The sequence below is a fragment of the Colias philodice genome, chromosome 9 (genome assembly GCF_061535455.1).
Source record: "Colias philodice isolate Cphi_HAF_F1 chromosome 9, ilColPhil1 Martin Lab GWU primary, whole genome shotgun sequence".
Taxonomy (NCBI): Eukaryota; Metazoa; Arthropoda; class Insecta; order Lepidoptera; family Pieridae; genus Colias; species Colias philodice.
In genome coordinates, this window is record NC_143094.1 from 10286068 (window position 1) to 10307300 (window position 21233).

General features: G+C 35.6%; 1 protein-coding gene and 1 long non-coding RNA gene across 5 annotated transcripts in view; both read left to right on the top strand.

Annotated features, from left to right (window-relative positions):
- The window catches only part of corn (microtubule-binding protein cornetto), a 59446-nt gene extending 41551 nt beyond the window's left edge, over positions 1-17895 (top strand). For 3 of the 4 annotated variants that reach the window (XM_089699439.1, XM_089699438.1, XM_089699440.1), the window contains exons 2-12: positions 6037-7082; positions 7193-7419; positions 8253-8380; positions 9452-9624; positions 10305-10571; positions 11068-11339; positions 11425-11508; positions 11794-12040; positions 13264-13372; positions 15141-15200; positions 15726-17895. In XM_089699439.1, coding sequence (XP_089555565.1) covers positions 6058-7082; positions 7193-7419; positions 8253-8380; positions 9452-9624; positions 10305-10571; positions 11068-11339; positions 11425-11508; positions 11794-12040; positions 13264-13372; positions 15141-15200; positions 15726-16043 — 2910 coding nt within the window. In that variant the 5' untranslated portion in view covers positions 6037-6057 and the 3' untranslated portion in view covers positions 16044-17895. The remainder of the gene's footprint in view (positions 1-6036; positions 7083-7192; positions 7420-8252; positions 8381-9451; positions 9625-10304; positions 10572-11067; positions 11340-11424; positions 11509-11793; positions 12041-13263; positions 13373-15140; positions 15201-15725) is intronic. The other variant, XM_089699441.1, reaches the window with a different exon arrangement.
- LOC149486099 (uncharacterized) overlaps positions 4302-21233 on the top strand; it is a 54724-nt gene continuing 37792 nt past the window's right edge. Inside the window, exon 1 of the long non-coding RNA XR_016316099.1 lies at positions 4302-4449. This is a non-coding gene — a long non-coding RNA (uncharacterized LOC149486099). The remainder of the gene's footprint in view (positions 4450-21233) is intronic.

Here is a 21233-nt window from a genome sequence, read left to right on the forward strand (position 1 = left end):
CAGAAGGCAGAGCAATATTGTGAACTAAGTATGTAAAATTTGCTAATAAATATTATTTTATTTTTTTTTATTTATTTTTTAATGTGCAAATACGCGGTTAAATTTTATCTTTATATCATCGATATTTTGAGTGTTAGTAACCCAAATTCCGGGTCAAAAAACGACTTGGACTGGTTGGGTGATTTAAGATAAAGGAATAACAATGGTTTGGCATCACCATCATCTAAATCTTATCAGTACGCATATCTAGAAATATTGATTTCAGGACAGGACACTTTTAGTTCAAATTTTTTAAATTTTAGTACCTAGTTCTTGTACAGAAGGTACCTACTGAATTAAATGAATTCATTCTTCATAACGTGTACAAATATACCATTATGGCAATATATCGTTTCTTCCAGACAGCGTGAAGCATAAACAAAGACGCTTATTAAATACTTTTATCTTTCTTGCGCTTATAATGACTACATTTTGTGAGTATTCTGGTATGAAAAAACATAGATTTAAAAATTCCAAATTAGAGTAAAAAACAAGCCTCTAAAAAAAGAATATCGTGACTCCGTGGTAATTAAGATGTCAGTTGATCTGAATAAAAATATCGCGCCCCAAGCGACGAGCCATACAATGGTCTGAAATTACCTTTTTTGTTAGGGTTCCGTAGCCAAAATGGCAAAAACGGAACCCTTATAGTTTCGTCATGTCCGTCTGTCCGTCTGTCCGTCTGTCCGTCTGTCACAGCCGATTTACTCGGAAACTATAAGTACTACAGTGATGAAATTTGATGGGAATATGTGTTGTATGAACCGCTACAAAAATATGACACTAAATAGTAAAAAAAAGAATTGGGGGTGGGGCCCCCCATACATGTAACTGAGGGATGAAATTTTTTTTTTCGATGTACATACCCGTGTGGGGTATCAATGGAAAGGTCTTTTAAAATGATATAAAGTTTTCTAAAAAACATTTTTCTTAAAGTGAACGGTTTTTGAGATATCAGCTCTCAAAGTCGTAAAAAGTATGTCCCCCCCCCTCTATTTTTATAACTACGGGGTATAAAATTCTAAAAAAAATAGAGGTGATGCATGCTAATTAACTCTTTCAACGATTTTTGGTTTGATCAAAGTATCTCTTATAGTTTTTGAGATAGGTTGATTTAACTGTAATTTATTATATTTGCTGCTACGGAACCCTTTGTGCGCGAGCCCGACTCGCACTTGGCCGGTTTTATTCCATTTTTGTATAGAGTTACCGCTATTAGCCTCATTTTTGGCATATCTAAAGTGTATGCTGTAAATGGATAACTTTTTTGACTTCCGGTATACCTAGTACCTACCTATATAGAGGCAAAGATAGATTTTATCGTCTAAAGATTTTATCACTTAAAACGTTGGGCTGTTAGCCGTTAGTTTCAAATTTTGTAATTGGATAAGTTTAATAGTCGGAAGTAGATGTCTACAACTTACCTAGTTACGAAAATTATTTTATGTGTTTGGTGGTTTCTTAATAAATCAGGCCCCGGAATCACAGACACAATAGAAAATCTATTGTGTCGTGGACCGATCGGGCCGTTCGGGGCTCAATGGGTTAAAATAATTCACCACAATACATAAGTATTGGACATAATATGTACGAAACTTGAAGCACAAACATAAGAACGTGCCTTCCCTCACGTTTAATTACCTATTGACTGGATTGCGCTCATTAGTTTTCCTTCTATTGATATTTGTTATATTTGGAGCAGTGGTTAATTACAGGAGAAATGCGTACAGTTTCAAATTGAATATGAAGGCTACGTAAATTGTGAATTGAATGGGCGCAACCTAGTAATAGTGCATTAGGAATATTGTCATTAAAGATTACGTTACAATTATAATTTGAAACATGCTCTATTATATTAAAAACATCTAGTACTTTATATAAATTAACCGGGCCTTACAATAATAGAAGTAGAGTACCACCGACAAGTCTGTCAACTCGGTTATGTATTTACAATACTGTCTGTTACGCAAATATTTGCGCGCGCCGTTTAGTCTACTTAGGCACTCTTCCTCAGAAATCTTGAACTGAATAAACATAGCTCGAATAGCTCTTCATTCTTAGGCTGTTAGCGACCAAGGATATGTGAGATACATATATTGTAACGTGATGCAATGTCTACCGACCTAGATACACTGGGAATTTACTCAGATTCGACAATCACATGGCGGCATGACGCCATATTATGGACTCCAGCCAACGTTTTGTACATGGCCTGTAACTATAATAGACCAAAATGTGTATGGAGTTGAAATATGGGAAACGTTTTATGCTATAAAAAGCTTTAAATACCTTAACGACTGTGAGGCGTAAATATATTTTGGGTTATTTGCTTCATGAGACGTCAGTGATAGCTTGTCGTAAAATATAATCGTTGATCGTAATTTTTATAAATTTTATTTTTAGACACAGACTGGGCTGCATAGGGGCATGTGGCCAATTAGCTTTTGTACAAAACATGCGTGGTTCTTTGATGCATCAAATAAACAGATGCAGACATGAGTCTGTTACAAAAATCGAGACATAAGCATTCCTATCACTGAGAAAGATATGGAAACTTCATAGTACTATCAAAGTTTTCTTTTTCAAATGGTTATGGTTCTAATTGAATATTTTAAAAAATATTTATGTAATACAATACGAGGATCGTAAAAACGAAAATTTTGTGTACAATACAGATTACAATACTAAGAAAGTATGGGAAATAGGAAACAGTACAGAACAACAGAAATATTTCACTTTCAAAAATAAATATCATTGTTTTTTTATTAAATTAGTTCTCAAGAGATATCATCTTATTTACTCATTTCAAGAATATATTTTTAAAGTACTTAAAGAAAAAACATTTCTACATAATCGAGACGTTATGGCTTTATGTATATTAAGTATGCATTCAATTAACCCTTAAATTGTCACCCCTAGATAACTTGTGTGTATAATGTCCAAATTTGGAGGATGTGTTGGAATTAGGATAGAAAAGAGGAAAATGAAAAAAAGATTTTAAAATTTTAATTTTTTCTATTGTTTTCACTATGTCACATAAAAAGGACATTGCCAATTATATGTACATGTTCGAACCGTCACATATAACGGACATTGCACATTATTCCTGCAACCGTGGTACATATATACAATGCACATTTTCAACTCTGTAATTCAAAATTATTATCAAATTATAATTATGGACGATCTAGTACAAGCTTTTCAAACATCTGTCTTAAAATATTGGTTAAAACTTTAACGATATCGTTAAAAATAATGGATTTTAAAAAAACGACACTATCAAAAGTCACAGCATAAGAATATGCTAAGAATAGAAATAGAATTAGTATTACATAGCCTGAGAACTTATTCTAATACACCAAGAAAGTCCTCTTCCCATTCACTAAATTGTACAGATTGTAATGTGTTTGCTTCATCGTATGCAAAGAAGTCGTATACCATGCCTGAAGTACCAAAACAAACAGGAAATTTAAATCGCTTTTCTTTGGATTCTTTGGCATATATGTATATCCCTTTGCTGCCAGTTTTTTAATTTGTAAGGTATTATTATTTAAATTTTCAAATACTGGGTGGTATTTCTGGTAAGTAACATGATGCTGTGGCTGAAGAACTAGAGAGAAGTAGGGAAGATTCATCTCGCACCGCATGTAATGGCTGTAATTCTACAGCAATAATATTTTGTTGATGGTAAAAATTCTGACTTTTTGGGTCTTCATTGTGTCTTAAATCAATATGTCGTATAATTCCGGAGGTATAGTGCTGGGAATAAATGATTGACACTGTTATCATAGTGAAATCACTCCCGTAGGTCAACATTTCCTTCGAAATCGTCATCTCAACTCAACGCCAGACTCTTCAGCTTCCGCCAGAGGTAGTGAGGGAATTTTTTATTGAGTGCCAAGTCATGCTCCTGTAAAATATAATAAAAATAGAGAAAAATATATCAAAATGATGATGTTGAAAATGGAGGGCCTTATTGGCAACGTCCGTTACATAGGACATGTGAAGAATACCCTAGTGTATACTCCAAGTTGTCAACGTCCGTTTTATGGGACATCATAAACAAACTAAGATTTTTATTACAAATATTGTAAAATATGTAAAAATTATGTCAAAATACTATACTTACAATCGTATTCTAACTAATAATATAACATTATAAGCAAAATAGCCAAAATACTTACAGTTATAACCAATTTTGTCAGGAGAGTCAAAAGGTCCGTTTTTTGCAAATTTCAAATGGTCACCATTCGCGACTGTACTTCGCTTCGCTAACGAAACCTGCATATACGCGAAGGACATAGCTAGTACCTTCCTAATATACCAATTGGCAATGCCAAGGTCTACTGTAACAGAGCCAGCATGTGTATAAATACTATGTCCTTTAAAACGGACGAAATCAATTTAAGGGTTAAGAAAATATCAGATTCGATACAATGTGAATAAAATTAATATACAATAAAAATAGATATAATAAAGAATACACAATATTTCCAAGACATTGGAAAACGATTGTCACAAGACAAGCCTTAGCCGTGGCCTTTCTAACTTGTTTAATTAGCAGCCTCCGGTCAGCTGCACGACCGTTGTTTCGATAAAAATAACCTCATTAGTATACACAATGCACAGACGGCCTGTCGCTAGAATCTCCACGCAAGATAATAATCTATCTCATTTAAAATGCATCAAATGTCTAGCATTTCCATATAATACAATTTAATTAAAACTATGTGGTGCTTCTGATGCTAGTGTATAAGCGGTGCGAAATATGCATATAAAATTATTTGAATGCACTTATCAAAATTAAAGTTTTTCAATCTATTATTTGGTGTTTCATCCAGCCAAGGTAGCCATATGCGATTCAAAATTTCAACGTAATATATATTTTTATTACAATCATTCACATTCTTCAAAAATGATAGGGAAAGCTAATGTAAAAACAGATTTGAATAACGTCCATGTAAAGTATGAATACAATTGGCATGTTATAATTGCAAAAGATCGTTAACTGATAATTCACGCAAATAGATAATATGTAACTAATAAGTATCTACAAGCCTTGAGTAAATCTCATAACTAACTTCACAGTTAGGTACTCTGTCTTTGGGAAATAAAATAACGTTACAATAATGATGTGTTAAGTAGGTTTCATGTAAACAAGCTATTATTGTTGATAAATATTGTACTTACTCTAAAAGGAATAGCTTTCCATATCATAAATATTCGTTGTATAGTTGAGATGTCAAATTGCTTTTAAATGGGCGAGTTAAAGCTAAATGAATAGACGTCGGTCATAAATCTAGGCTGCACGATAATAGTTTAATAATAGTCGAGTAACTGCAGGCAATCTTTTCAATTAGTGCGATTGCTTGAGTTCATACAGCATGCGGGAGTGAAAGAGATGAACAAACTGAATCTCATTACCTACTCGAACTAATTTTGAATAACTTCATGTTTTGTGCCTGATATTATATAACGAGCTGTTTATTTCTAATGCTAATTGCTGGGAATCTTATGTGCATACAAAACGTTTGATTGTGTGCAATTGGAGGTCAAATAATATTACAGATCGTGAGAATACAGTTCTTATTGTCCGTCATTGTTATGAGTTCACGTAAAATTTTATAAATGCAATATACCTAAGTATTTAAAATGATGTGTTCATTCGCTTTCGTCTAAAAGAAAACCGATACACGTGAAAATGTAAGAAACACTTTAGTCATGTTAAAAAATAACAGAAGCCATAATATTGTCTGCTATATAACTTCATAAGCCTTTCCCCTAAGCGCTGTTTTCAGTATTCAATGTTATGAATATTTCCATTCACTGAATTGAAAAGTCGTGTAGGTACTGGGTATAAAATACATTTTGTATACTTCAATTTAGAATGATATTCGTATTATAATAATATCGAATTCAACGTGAAATCTTAGACGATAACAAAAGTAATTCATTGTTTGTTCAGCATTGCTAATAATATGTTTTTGTTTGTTACAGATCATGACTTAGTTATCAAATATGGAAGAAGAGTCAGTCATTCTTGCTGACGCTCAGACTTCGACGTCGTCTGGTGTGCGAGTCGAAGATAATTCTACAAATACTGACATTAAAATAGAGACTGAAAACAGTAATAATGTAACTAAAAATGAAAGTGGCATTATTGTTGAAGTATACGAGGATAAGGAAACCGGGTCTGTTTCCAAAGAAAATTCTTTCATTGAAAATGGTTTGTGTGAAGCAACTGATGATGCACGATCATTAGGCGACTTAGATAGTTTGCCAGCGGGTGATGAGTTAGCACTGGGCGCTGCAGGCAGCGACAGTGGTGTAGAAGGGTGCGGTCGTGCTCTGAGTAGCGGTGGGGGATCGCGGTCGTGTGCTTCTAGCGTAGTATCCTGCGGGTCAGGATGTGGGTCGGAAAGTTCGTCGATAGCGGGCGCCCCGCCTCGACCCAGAAGACGTGTAAATGTCACAGTCACTGAACCAAAGAGGAGTTCACCAATCGGTACGTCAACTCCGCGACCCACTACAGCACCGAGAGGTCCAAACCTAGCTACTCGTGAACGAGCGAGAAGTAGAGAGAAACCAATTCCTCCTGAGAAACCTCGGCCCCTCACTCCAAAGCCAAAAATAAGGCCAACCGCTGATCTTCCTAATCTAGTTCGGGAGAGCCCCGCTTTACGTGCCAAACCTACAAAGACTTCTACGGCTAGGTGTCGTACGCCAAATTCACCGAGTGAAGAAAAGAAATGGCCAACCAATGGGCCGAGGTTATCTACAGTTGCAGATGTAAGTGCAACTCGAGTGGCTGCGGACAAATATGGTACGCTCCCAAGAAGGCGGCGAGAAAATGACCAAGAAGGATCACCAAAACATGATAGCACGCCACCAACGTCCCGCAGGCCCACTGTCACTCGATCGGTTTCTTCGAGATCAACTGTGAAGACGCGGGTGCGCATTTACGCAGAAAAGATTTGTCAAACTGTTCTGCTCGGTACTGATATTGAATCAGCTTTAGCAGGAGTAGTTCCCAATATAGAAAGGTAATCATTATTTTATTTATGTATTATAAATTTTAAAATTATATAAAAAATTGAGGCCAGCTACCACTCTAATTAATTTACGTATATTTTAATATTTATTTATTTGATAGCAGGATAGAAGTATCGCGTTGTCACCGCGGTGTTCAAGCAAGCGCTCGAGACACAGAGACAACCAAACTAGTGGCAGCCAAAGCAGCAGCTGAAGCCGCAGCGACTGAGGAACGCGAGAGGAGGTTACACGCTGAAGCGCAGTTAGCCGCTGAACGCACAGCCAGGCTCGCTGCTATCGCTGAACTGGAGAGAAACTCGCAGCGGCTTTTGGAGCTGGCTGGTGCAGGTACTTGATGAAAGTTATTAAATGTTATTTAATCACATGTAATTATATAGTGTTCTGTATCTCTTAGTACTTATAGATTTTGCATGTATCTTGGTTCGAAAACTAAACGTAATTTATTCAATTCTTAACATGTTTTTTTTATATTTAACTAGCGACCCGCCCCGGCTTCGCACGGGTGCAATGGCGGCCGGCCGGTACCGCCGCAAACGCTACGTCCCGCAATTTTTAAATCTGTAATATCTTCGAAAATATTCACTTAAATCATACGGTGTAAAGGGCCATATAGATCTATATTAAATGAACAATGTATTCAAGGTATTTAATTCGTTAAGGATTAATGCTGTATTGGTTAAAATCGCTTCGAAAATTAACCATTATTTGTCGTAAAAAGTAAATGACAAAAAAAGTTATTGTGGGTTATCCATAAGAGATAGACATATACCATCGCGGACTTTTCTGTAGACCTTTTCAATGTGTACAATACTTAGTACATTATTTTGATAAAACTCGTAGGGTTCAGCCTGCGTTTGCAATGTAAGCGGAAAAAATGTAATTATTTACGACATCACATTAGAAACCTCAAAAATAACAGTACTTCTCCACTATTTAATGGATGTTATTATACATATAAACCTTCCTCTTGAATCACTCTATCTATTAAAAAAAACCGCATCAAAATCCGTAGCGTAGTTTCAAAGATTTAAGCGTACAAAGGGACATAGGGACAGAGAAAGCGACTTTGTTTCATACTATGTAGTGATTAACCTATAATGGACCCACATGACTATTATTCGCGCAAAAGATGCTATATTATTCTAATTCTGTTATTCTAGGCGCTGGTGCTGGCGCGGAAGGTTGTCTCCGAGCACTAGAGGAACAGCTTCGTTCCGCAGAAGAGCTGGCCACTCGGCAGCGCACAGAGATAGACGTGCTCCGGGATCACTGCGACAAACTGCATGCGGTAGGTTTAACTGGCTGTTTCCGTTTCTACTATTAGTTGTTCGTCAATTGTTTGTAGGGCTTCTATCTATGTTTTATTGAGTTAAATCGAAAATATAGTGTAGTTGGGCTTTGTTTTGAGAATCGTAAGGGTGCTATTCAATGCGCGTAAAATTTAAACTCGTTACTTTTAGTCAATATACTACCTAGGTACATATAAAATGTGTTTACATTTTCTTTGAAGTAAGTATATGTACATATATTATGAATTATTTGTAATCGTTGTTTATATCACCATAACAAATAAAAATACACTAAAAGACAGTCTGTGTGAGAAATATTCTCGTTATTGATATGAGAGAAAAGTGGAAGCAATTGCACTCTTGGAAAATCATAAACATGTAGCGACGCGCTTCCGTTAGCTTAGTTTCTCTCACAATTTATTTTGTTTCCAGCTGCGCTTAGACTTCAGAGTTATGATCCCATGGGACATAATATTTACTTTCTCTATTCTATATAAATTGTAACATAAGAAAGCTAGCTTTGGTCAAAGAGGATTTACAATTTCTAAACCATACGTTATACCTACTATAGTTTCAGTATACGATTTACATTAAATTGATATTTTCGCAATTCGCCGCAGCACTTTGAGAATAACTCCTAATGTGCATAAAACCTTATTACTTGTATTTTCCAAATCAACTCATGTGTATATTACATGAATTGTGAACATTAAAATATGATTTACAGCTCATTTTAGAACCTATAGCTTATGACAAACAAGAAAACGAATTCTGTCTCATCCTTTTATATCATGACAGTTTTTATAAAAAGTACGTAGTAATGTTTACTTGACCACACCAATATACCCTTTTTTATAGTGGGGAAATCTTCCAAAGATACCCACGGCCCCCGGGGAAGGAGCCGTGGGTTATGTCGGATTTTTACCGACTAAAACCCCACCGTCGTTCCGTCGAGCCGCTTTAATGATGGGGCCGCGGGTATTTGTTAGAATTCTTCCGCGACCACACCAATATACCCTGATAGTACCAAAAATTCACACGCTACAGATTTTTCTAATTCTTATATACAGGAAGCGTGTTCAGCCCGTGAAAGGGCCCGGGTATTAGAAGCGCGTCTCAGCGAGGCGGAACGGGAGGCGGCTGAGATGCAAGACTTCCTCGCCGCTGAGACCGGCGCGCTGGGAGACTCGCTGAGAGACGCTGAGACTGAGATAGCCAGGCTCAATGCTGATCTGGAGAGGAGGTATGTTACGAAAAAGGTTGAATGGGTGGAATCATATGAACAAATCGTCATTTCCATGAATTATAAGTTCGTCGACATATGACATTCGTAAAATTTAGAATGAAGTATTATTCAAGAAAAATTATAAGGGTCGATTTGCGATTGAATTAACGATGTTAGAATTTACATTAGACGTATTGATTTGACTTTGAAAGAATTAATAAAAAGATATTTACTAAAGAATGTTGAAATAATAAATACTTTAATCGGTTAATCCTAATTTCCTTTCAAACGATAATCTTTATCTGATAAAAAGAAAATATGTAAGGATTATTATGTTTTGTTTACATTAAATATTTTTATCAACTTATTTTTTTACTTTACCTACTTTGTAAATGTAATACAAAGTACAAAGTATTTCTGTCCATATAAATATATTTATTTTGAATTGAAATTTCAAGGTCGCGTCATGGCAATACCGTCACGTCATGGAGTAAGGCGACGAGTTTGGTTTCTTTGAATCTTGCCAAAGAAGTTTCACTTCTCGTGTGCTCGACCCGCATGCTATTTTTATTTTTCTCATTTGTCTTTTGATATTTATCCCTGAATTCATTGTATAACTGATTTTTTTATTTTTCTCATTTGTCTTTTGATATTTATCTCTATATTAATTGCATTACTAAGTATTTGTGCAATTCCAGACGCGGCGAGTGTCGTCAACTAGTCCGCATGTGCGAGCAACGCCGTCAAGAAGCGCTCGCAGCGGCCGCACGAGCCCGCTTCGCGCCGGGCCCCGCGCACGCGCACGCCGCGCCCCACGCGCACGCGCACGCCGTTCCGCACGCGCATCTGTACGCACTGGACGCGTTAGCACGCAAGCTGCGTACGCTCACGGATGCGGTGCGCGCTGCGTACGCGCTGCCGCCGCAAGCGATACAGCAGACTGTGTTCCATAATGAAGCGTATAGGTATGGGGAACTTATTTTATTGTAGCTAAAAAATTGAAATTACATTTATTTGCAAGAATACAGTTACAAATGGTGGTGTTGGTGTTGTTATTACAATTTAATAGTGCTTGTACATTCTACCGACTATCTGGGTGTGCAAATATATAAACAAATAAATTTAACTCATTAGTAGATAAAAACTTATTGGCAATTCTTTTTTTGTGTTTGCGTTTAAATAAAAAAAATCCGGCCATTCAATATCAAGTATCAAGTAAAATATAAATTTTTGTCCACTGAGAACCAACTTTTTTTCATTCAAATTTTTTATAGCTATAAAATTTTTAAGAATAGAAAAACATCGATAACGACGCAGGAATTGAACCCGCGTCTTCTGCCTTTCCCAAGCGGCTATAAAACTAAAATATCAAATTCAATAAGTATTGTTGTTAATTAATGTTATTACGAATAAAAATCGTGTGAAACAACCCCGCATTATAACACTTCTATACCACTGCAGCCGCAGTGACAGCGGCGAGGCGCTATCACCAGAAGACGAAGTCCGCAGCGGGCTACTTGGCGCTGTATTACGTGCACTACGCACAGCCAGCGCGCCCATAATACCCACGCCCACGCACGCCCATGCGCCCACACATGCGCACGTGAACACGGTCGCACATGCGCATGCGCATACGGATGATGAGCATGATCGCTCGCGCGCGTCTGATGATAATGACAACTCCGCAGACTTGCTGGACTCGGAGACGGAGCCGTGTCTTGTTACTGATCCTGGTAAGTGGATTTGTTAGTTGGGACTTTATTAAATGAATTTTAAAAATATTTTTTAATTAAATAAAAAAACCTTTATTGTTTTTAGAATGTGCAGAAGAATGGTGGTCAGGTGCGTGGAGCGGGGAAGAGTTGTCTCCCGAAAGAGATTCCTTTGGAGATATTGATAAAGGTATACAAAATTTATTACTTATAATTATAAAATCGTTTTATTTACATGGAAAATTAGCGATATATATTTCATTTGTGTTTACGGAAATGTGGGGTTTGAAGTTAAACTTCTTTAGGTGCATTGAGAGTAAAATTTCAAGGTCACGTCATGGCAATCGTGTAAGGCGACGATCTTTGAATTTTGAATCTTGCCAAAGGAGTTTCACTTCTGACACGTATACTTTTCATACCATGCCCTTTTTAATTATTGAACCGTAATCTAATGTATGTACGTTATTGTGTGCAGACCCCGAGTCCGGTTCGGGCTCAGAGCGCGAGTCCCTCCGCACGCTGTCAGCGGCCATCGCGTGGCGGCAGCGCTCCGAAGCAGAAGCGGCTGAAGCAGAGGAGGCGCGCGGCTCGCTGCTCGACCGCGTGCTGCAGCTGGACCTGCGCCTGGCCGAGCTGCTGCGCGCGCTGGCTGCTGCTGCTGCGGCTGCACGTGCTGCTCGACCGCCTGACGCGTCTGGAGCAGCACTCGCTGACACGCTCAGGTAAAGCTGCGTACGAATAACATACAGGGACAGGGCTACGCGCAGTCGTGATGCTATGTGCTATCGAGATGCTTCGCGCAGTCAGGATGCGGTATCCAGCGTAGACATATTGGATACGCCTTAAAATCGATAGCTGCAAAGTACGAATTCGAACGAAATTCGATTGATCTGTAGCAATACGTGATTCCTGACAGTTAGTAATCATCCGCTATGACACCAAAAACGTGTCTTTTCATCTTTCTGTCAAAATACAGCGTACCAAGGCGCGAGTGCACTTACTACACGCGTTCTCCAACAATGTACGCTTGTTAAAGTATGGACATGACGTTCGAGGGCAGCCGTATGGTATACGATGTCTGCACACAGCTTGCATCTCTCCCCTTTGTGTCCTGTGCAGCTATGTACTTAGAGATAAACTACGATAACATGGCGCGCCCCTCCAAATTACTGTTTCAATGTGTGTAGTGACATCCTTACGAAGGAGTTTGTATGTAGTTGTACGTATTCGTTTTAGTACTTTACGTCCAGATTTGTTGGTCAACTAATAAAAAACAAGACAACGCACGTGTCGTTTTCATAGAATACGTCAGTGCAGCGCCATTACTAATAATAATGAGCGATTAGAGCGTGACTAGTCGAGCAACAAATCCGTGGATTTGTTTTTATTTGACGGCCGTCTCATTACGCACACAAGCGTTGTGAATCTTGGTGGTGCATTGTAAATACTTTCACAAATACTTTCAAACGTTTTGAATTTTGGAGCGGCGCGCCATGTTATCGTAGTTTATCTCTACCTTCCGTATATGTTACTAACCAACTAACCGTTTCCACCTTACCCTCAAATGCATTATTATGCATTATACTCTATAGTCTATCTATATGACCGCCTCCTTGGTACAGTGGTTGACGCGTGAGCGTAACACCGAGAGGTCCTGGGTTCGATTCCCGGTGGAGACGAAGAAAAAAAAATGTCTCGGTCTGGCAGGACACAGAAGGCTGATCACCTACTTGTCCCTAAAGAAAATCGATCTGTGAAACAGATGTATAATGCATCTGCCCCTTACCCCACTAGGGGACATGAGACTTCACTATAGTCTATACTTTATATTAATATCGGCCCATGTACGCACGCGGCCATGGCACAGGTTATAATATATAACCTGCGTCACGTACCTCATAAATATTTAACTTATTAGATATACTCATATCTCATTTTTTTACAGGGAAAGGCTGGATGTAACAGAGAAAAACGTAGCGGACGTGGTTGTGAAGAAACTGGCCGAACTCGACGCCAGTAAGAACATGATGGAGCAGTACCGTCAGAATATTGAAGTGAGTACTTGTAAACATTATTATTATTAATCCTTTATATTTACAATAATGAGTGTTCTTTACCTTAACCTTTCATGAACATTATTTTTGGATTTCGTTTTCTTTCCATATGTACTAAAATTGTCCCGAAATATTTATTTATTTATTTACTACATGCAATTACTGTCATCACATGATTTATAAATTTTTATAATAAGTATTGTATTTGATATATCCCCTATCCTTTATATACTTTATAATAACAATGAAACTTATTGTATTTATCAAATATTCCCATTTAAGAAAGCAATTTTCCTTCTATTTTCATGATAAAAAAAATTAAATAAAAAATTAGCACCGTAACGGATTTAATGTGAAACAGGTGTTTCCAACATTCAGGGCCTGCTTGGCGATCTCGACTCAAGAATAAAGATGAGAGGTCACACACGTAACGTACACACGTACACGTCACACACACACGCTTATAGCATAGTATAAAGATACAAGTAGGCCAACTCCCGGCGTTTAGGAACGTACGTACATGAACGGGGGGCGTGGCCAAGCACTCCACGTACATACACACAGCGAAATGTACCTTTGTACGAAGATAACATACTTTTATCTTTATACTATGCTTATAGACGCGCACTACGTGTATATGCGTGTATGCTCTCTCGTAGTGCAATGTACTATATTTGTAACATAATATTATGAAGTACCATATTAAATAAGGATGTTATAATTATACATCCAAAAATTATATAGGTTTAGTATTCATAACTTTTGGAGGCAGTTTTCTTCTTTATTTTATTATTTTAGCAGTTTTATGAAGCTTTATAGCTTATGCGTTATGCAAATAAAAATACCTTGTTTGCTACTTTTTGTCATCAAAAGTTATTCAAACTTATAGTTGCCTATTAAATTGGCTCGACTATAATGCTATATCTTCTTATATTTAGGTTATGAAATATGCCTTATTACTATATAATTACATATATTAATGCTTTGTTACCCAATTAATTTATGACACGACTATTTATCGTACCCATTTATTATTATCCGATTTTAGTAAAGAGAGTTCAGTATCTATCATCTATGTTCATTTCAACACATTATTTTACATTTTATTATATTATATCTTATAGTTATAATATTTTAACATATTATAACTGAGAGAGCATACAAATTCACAGCTTCCAACGCGTTGACTCGCGACCTCCTGGCACCCGTGTACATAACCACTGACTGTTAATATATTATTATGCGTTTTTAATAAATAAAAGCATCTAAATATTACTAAAATATAATAGGAATGAGCGAGATAGCATGCAACCGTTCGCCCAAGTGCGAGTGAGACGCACACGAAAATATAAATGTATTGTGGGACCGTTTATAATGTAAATAAAATAACGGTATTTGAATTTAAGTTGTTGGGATTAACGACAGTTTTAATCTTCTATTTAAGAAATATAAGATTTTATCATAATCGGTTTACTTACTAAAATGTAAGTTATACGTATATGATGCGGATTTTTCCATACATACTAAAGTACCAAAATATAAAAAATGGTGGTCGCAAAGTTAACTTGCTGTTTTGGCTTTGCACAGCTTAACCATTTTTATTCTATACACAATAAAAATATTTCAAACAGACAATTTAACGGTGCTGCATATCAATCGCAATGAATTTAGTTTAATGTAGTATTATCACTTTTTATTTTTAGTTTTATAGTGCTTTTATTTAGCAGTAAAATTATTGATTATATTAAAGTCTAATTTGAATTCACAGACTCTCAGAAATCAGCTAATCCAGCCAAGTGAAGACGACGACGTTGAATTAATTGAGCAGGTAATTTATATAATATTTTAAGTTTGAAAGATCGTTGTGTTTTATTAAAATAAGTAATTTTACTTACGTTTATGGATAACACGGTACTGATGTCAGAAAATCCGTTGTTATAATTCTTGTTTCTATCTATTTTTTAATCAGATTAATCTTAAGCGGTTTTTGATTGACATAACATCTATAATATTGTCTATTAGCTACCTATAGTTAAAAAATAAAACAACATATTGTGTTTCGTTGAATAGTTTATTCATTGTGTACAAAATATCACCATTACTATAATTATCAATATAATAATAACCGCAAACTGAACCATTTTGACGTGATAACGTTTTTAAAATCGTTTTAGCCGGGTGACATGTTCAGAAACTTGTGTCACACCAAAACCTCACGAGCGCGATCGCAGGTATAACGAGAGAGAGACGGTCCGATCTCCCGTCTCATCTCGAGCGCTGCCACCAATAAGACGTTATCACGTAAACATCTCGATCGTAAACCTACTTTACAAACAACCAATTTTTTTTCCAGGAGCTATCAACCTGCGACGAGCGCGAACGGCGCGCCCGGTACGAAGCGGTAGAAACTGCCATATCTACACTCTCGACAATCTCAACATGGCCTCGCCTCGCACCATTACAGCTCCGCTTAGAACGCCTCGCCTTCGCGCTCGCCTCGCCGCCGCGACCACACACACACACGCATATACACATGCACACGCAGACGCACGCACACACCGCCACCTCACCCATCACCCCACACACACATACACACAGCCATACACACACACACGCACACGCAGCAACGTCGCCGATCGCGCCGCACCCCGCGCCCGCTGCGTGCACGTGAATCATAGATAATAGTATAGCTATAGAGTATAGAATGTTTTGAAATCGGTGAAACCATAAACTATAGAGTATAGATAGATTGTAAAATATTTCGATTGTGCCGCGTCTACACAGGCTTTAAAATTATACTGGCGCGATAAAATGTCGTGTCGCGTCTACACGGAATATTCAAATTCTTTAGTTAACTTTAAAATAATGAAATAAAATATTAATAATGTGTTCTAGATAGTAACAAAATTATACAGTATGTATAATAAAAACTAATTGCAATGCAAACGTTATGAGAAACATACATAAAAATTGAATATAATCCCAAAAATGTAAGTTTTCGAAAATATACAGGGATTATTTGAATTATATAAATTGGGATTGTATGAATCAAATTTCGAAATTATTATCTACAGATGGAATGATTGAGCAGTGTCATTTAATTTTCCTACTAACGCCTTACAAATTATATTATGATTAAAAATATCCCCCGACATTGATCTCGAATTAGCATTTTAAAGTATATTTTGCCCAGTTATCGCATTTCTTTGTATTGTATTTCTCTACAATCAATAATTTATAAAGGGTATATGTTAATAACTGCTTTTTTTTCAAATCATATAAAGCTACTGTGTATTGTTCATTCTATTTTTGTTAATAATGAAATTAGTATGAAATAGCGTCGCAAATAAAGTTTAATTATGTACTAACATCTCATTAATCAATTGAAATATGACAAATCGATGAACCCACATTATATAAGTTCATAATATAGATGTTATCTCCTATTAAGTACACATTGTAATATTAATAATACGTAACAAATAAATTCGTCAACATTTCTATTGAAATATACAAGAAATTACAAAATGGACTATTTTCTGTTTGTGTTATAAGAAATGTAATAATTATTAAATTACGAAAAATATCGAGCTTTTCACTGTTGTACTGTAGAATAATAAATAATAATAATAAATTACACTAATTAAAAATGACATTAATTAAATGATATACTTACATAAAATCTAAGAAACTAAGCCAATCTTATTATAAGACGTGTGTTAACTAATAACGCTTGATATAAAAACAAATAAAAAGCACATTCATGTAATAATTTGCTAAAAAAAATCATATAATCGCAGATCATCCGTCCCGCACAAACACGAGCTTGCCAGTAGACGACAAAATAAATTCTACCTTATTTACGTAGCCTTTAGAGTGTTATTTGATTTGCCGATACTGTGTCCTTTATTTAGACTGATGTTAGGCCATTAATTAGACTTAAGAAACTGGCAACACCGCTTTTCGATCGTCCATATAACTTAAAAATCATTGCTAGTTACAAATGAATAGATATTAAATTGGTGTTCGTGATGTGATAATGTTGTTAAAGACCTTAAGAATAGATAAGGAAAGAAGGAATCACAAATGTTCTAGAACTAATTAGATTAGGAACAAAAATAATATGAATAGGTAAAATGAATTAGATGTTGAAAGTAAAGGAATTGTTGAACGTGTAGGATTTACTAAACTCTGAAATGCTTTAAATCATTCATCCGACATAACATTAACATAGGTGGACCTTTTTAGCTAGAGATAAATTTTGAAGATTGCGTAAATATGAGTGGAATAACTCATAATTTTTAACGCTTCGATAACAAGTATGTAATATTGCAATTGTGTTTGTATGTACAAGTCAATTTGTAGATGTGGAAGACAGGTCTTTAAAATCCACTTTTGAAAAAGTATTTATGAAAATAAAATCATGTTTGTTAAAGCACAGGTTGCTTTTTATAAGTCTTTAATTTGAGGTTAACATTTTTCATTCCTAACGCATTTATTATTGAAATGACGCACTGTGTTTTTTGAAGAAAAAAAAACGGGATTTTGAAAGAATTACCATTTTTTTATACGCTTATTTTGAGGCACATAAAATTGCAATTGTGTTGCCATGCTGATCATGTAAAAATACTGATTGTTTATATATTTATCACAAAATGTTTAGTGTGCCATTACTTATATTCATTATAGTATTATTATTGTATGATAAAATATAAACTCAAAAATCGCAAAAAAGAACACCATGATGCAAAGAATAATTTTAAATAGCTTACAATATTGTCTAGTCAAAACTTTCGATAAATACAAAACAGAGAAATTTATTTTGTTATCTTTTTTTTAATCAAAGCAGACAAAATTATTGTATTGTTATTTAAACTTATGTATCAATGAAGATTTTCTAACATTTCAATTATTGTTATGTATGTAAGACTGATAAGGAATTGTGTATGGTTGATTACATAATGTACAATTTTTGTGATGTTTCAAACATCTTATTTATTTACGCATTTCCTAATATTCGTCAATACATACAGTCCATTCATGCTTGCATCGGGTGCTACTTTTGATTGTAACTAATGCAAAATTTACTTTCATTACGTAATGAATATACAATATAACAATATACGTATCTGTAAATAGTATTGTAAATAAAGATTTCTTTATAAATTTGCTTTTTATTTATAACACACGATCCGTCATTTCACAGGCAAAAAGCGGAGAGTGGATAAGATATTTCTCCTCACCTTAGTCCCTTCTTTTCGAACTATCATGTAAAAGTAATGAAAATCTGCTTCCAATAGATATTAGGCTATTAAATGAAACATGTCTATAGTAGTGTGATAGCATCCGTTTCTTACCAAGCGTAGAAAATAATAGTATTCCAACCACTAAATGCAGGCTCGAATAAGATGATAAAACTTATTTGTATGAAAAGGACACTCAACCAAAAAGTCACTCAATGCGAAAGTAGTACTAGAAGTAGTTATCCTGTATATTATGAGAGTTTTGTTACGAATGAGGGCCTATATCTGCGCCGGCCTTCATATGACAAGGCGCAGCGAAGCGCATTTTTCATTGTCGTCATTGCAATAATATTCAAAATCAAATAACAATTTATTCCCTAGAAGCATCTAAGCGGCAAATGTGAACGGCTCGCGAGACGCACTACTCCGCGCGCACCCGCTTTCGGCCGCTGGCCGCGCCCGCGCCACCGACACGCTCGCGCGGCACTGAAATTTCGTCAACCCAAAATGTTCTGTTTATTCTTTTCTCTACTCTTATTTATTTCCTGTTATACTTTTACAAGTAATGTAATCAATAACATGTCCCAATCCAGCATTTTATTCGTGAATGTACACGTACTATATCTCTCGAAAAATTGTAAAACGAATCACGATGAGTGTGTCGCGCTCAGCGCTGCGCTTTTATGAATTTAACTTTAATGAGAACAATGTCGATAATAGTTTGACAATGAAAAATGCGTTGCGCTGCGCTTCCCCATATCGCGTATTCGCCTGTGGTATTCGCGGGCATGCGCTTCGCAATATCTGCGCCAGCCGAGAGTTTACTACTTTAGTGGTAGATATATTTACAATACCATCAGTACCTACTTCGTTTACTTTTTTCGTACAATAACTCTAATCATCTTATTCCTGCTTGTATTTATTGGTAAAAGGCAGTAAAGGCATCATAATTTATTATAATTTACATGTACATCAACTATATGTACAAGTTAGCCAACATTATGGACGTTGGATCAAGGACTACGGACTATTAAAAAGTTTAGGGTTTCATTGAGCAGATTTTTAGGCGCTATCAATCCTAGGAGGGGTTGTCCTGGCTCTCCAAACGTATTGCTTAATGTCCAATCAGGTTTTACCCGTGTTTAATTCGCGCATCAGAGGTGTTTAATTCGCGTTTTCACGTTTCGCGCAAATTGCAGGACATAGGTACTGGACTATTTTAATAATTCTTACAAAGCAGAACATTGCGGGACGGTAAGCCTCAACCGACAAGGAAGTAGGAACAGATACAAAATTGAAATGCCTGTTTTGCGGCTTCCTAGAGCAAAAATGTATTCATGGACATGTGTAAATTTTATACAGTAGTATGTAGTACAGTTTAGTTAGGAAAGTAAGTTTATTGTTCAGAAATTCAAAATTATTGTAAATTAGGGATAGGGTACCAATTAGCATGATCATTAATTAAAAATTCGTTCATTCTGATAATAACTAAGGAAAATCATCGCTTATGATAGGGTTAAGTAAAACAACAGCTCTTTTTGAGAACATTTATTTGATACTCCATTTAATAAACATTACATAGATAGATGGTTATATTATTTAATTTTCGCAGCCTTATGCATATTTAATGAACCAGTCACAGTTTATCAGAATCCCTTTCGAATATCGATCTGAATGTTTGACATGTTACAAATATTTACAAATACGTTGTGAAGCTTAATACATAATGATTGATCTATGTAACATATTACATAATATATCTACATAAATAGCTTGTTAATAGCGTTTAATGTTTTATTAACAATGTTGAAAGAGTAGACTACAATACTGATAAAACAGTAAATTATGACTTACTAACAAAGGGACTTTGGGTAATTTAAAACAAGTAAAATTATTACAAAACATACGCATTAGTTTTACTTCTTTTGACATTATAAGTACATAATATATTAGAAGTGCACAAAAACATAGTACATATAGTTCAATGCATGCATAAAGAATTGTTGTTGAATTAGAATTGTGTTTCTTATAATGAACACGTTATTCGTGATCATTTTAAGAAATACATCGATCAGATCGATTAAACTTTCTTGGACTGCCGGAGGATTAGTTTCCAGACGATGTTTTTCGTCACCATTTCGAAAAATAACGATGTTGATAACTGATGAAGATAAATTAAAAAAAAATCAATTTATTGCACAGTCGTCTGATAGCGAATCCCCGACTTTTCGATTGAAGTACGATATCTAAGAACAGTGGTACTCTTCCTTTAGCATTTATGTATGAATATAATTTAAATATTTAAAGTCCATTTGTTAGCTAGTCAATAAATAAATAGGGTTAACATTTCATCAATTTTTATCGTAGCGACTTCTAATAGCATTGAAAATGTGTATGTTACCTTAGTTTTAATGGACATAGAATTTAAAACCTAAAGTGTATAAATACATCAGTCAGAGGGCTGCAAGCTATTTGTCTATCTACAATGTAACTGGTGTACTATGAGGTTGATTTCAATTAATTAATATTTGAATATATTTAGTATCTGGCTGAGACGATGTTAATTTTCACAAAATATACGATAAGCTGAATCATTTATTAATTTTGGCCAATGTAGT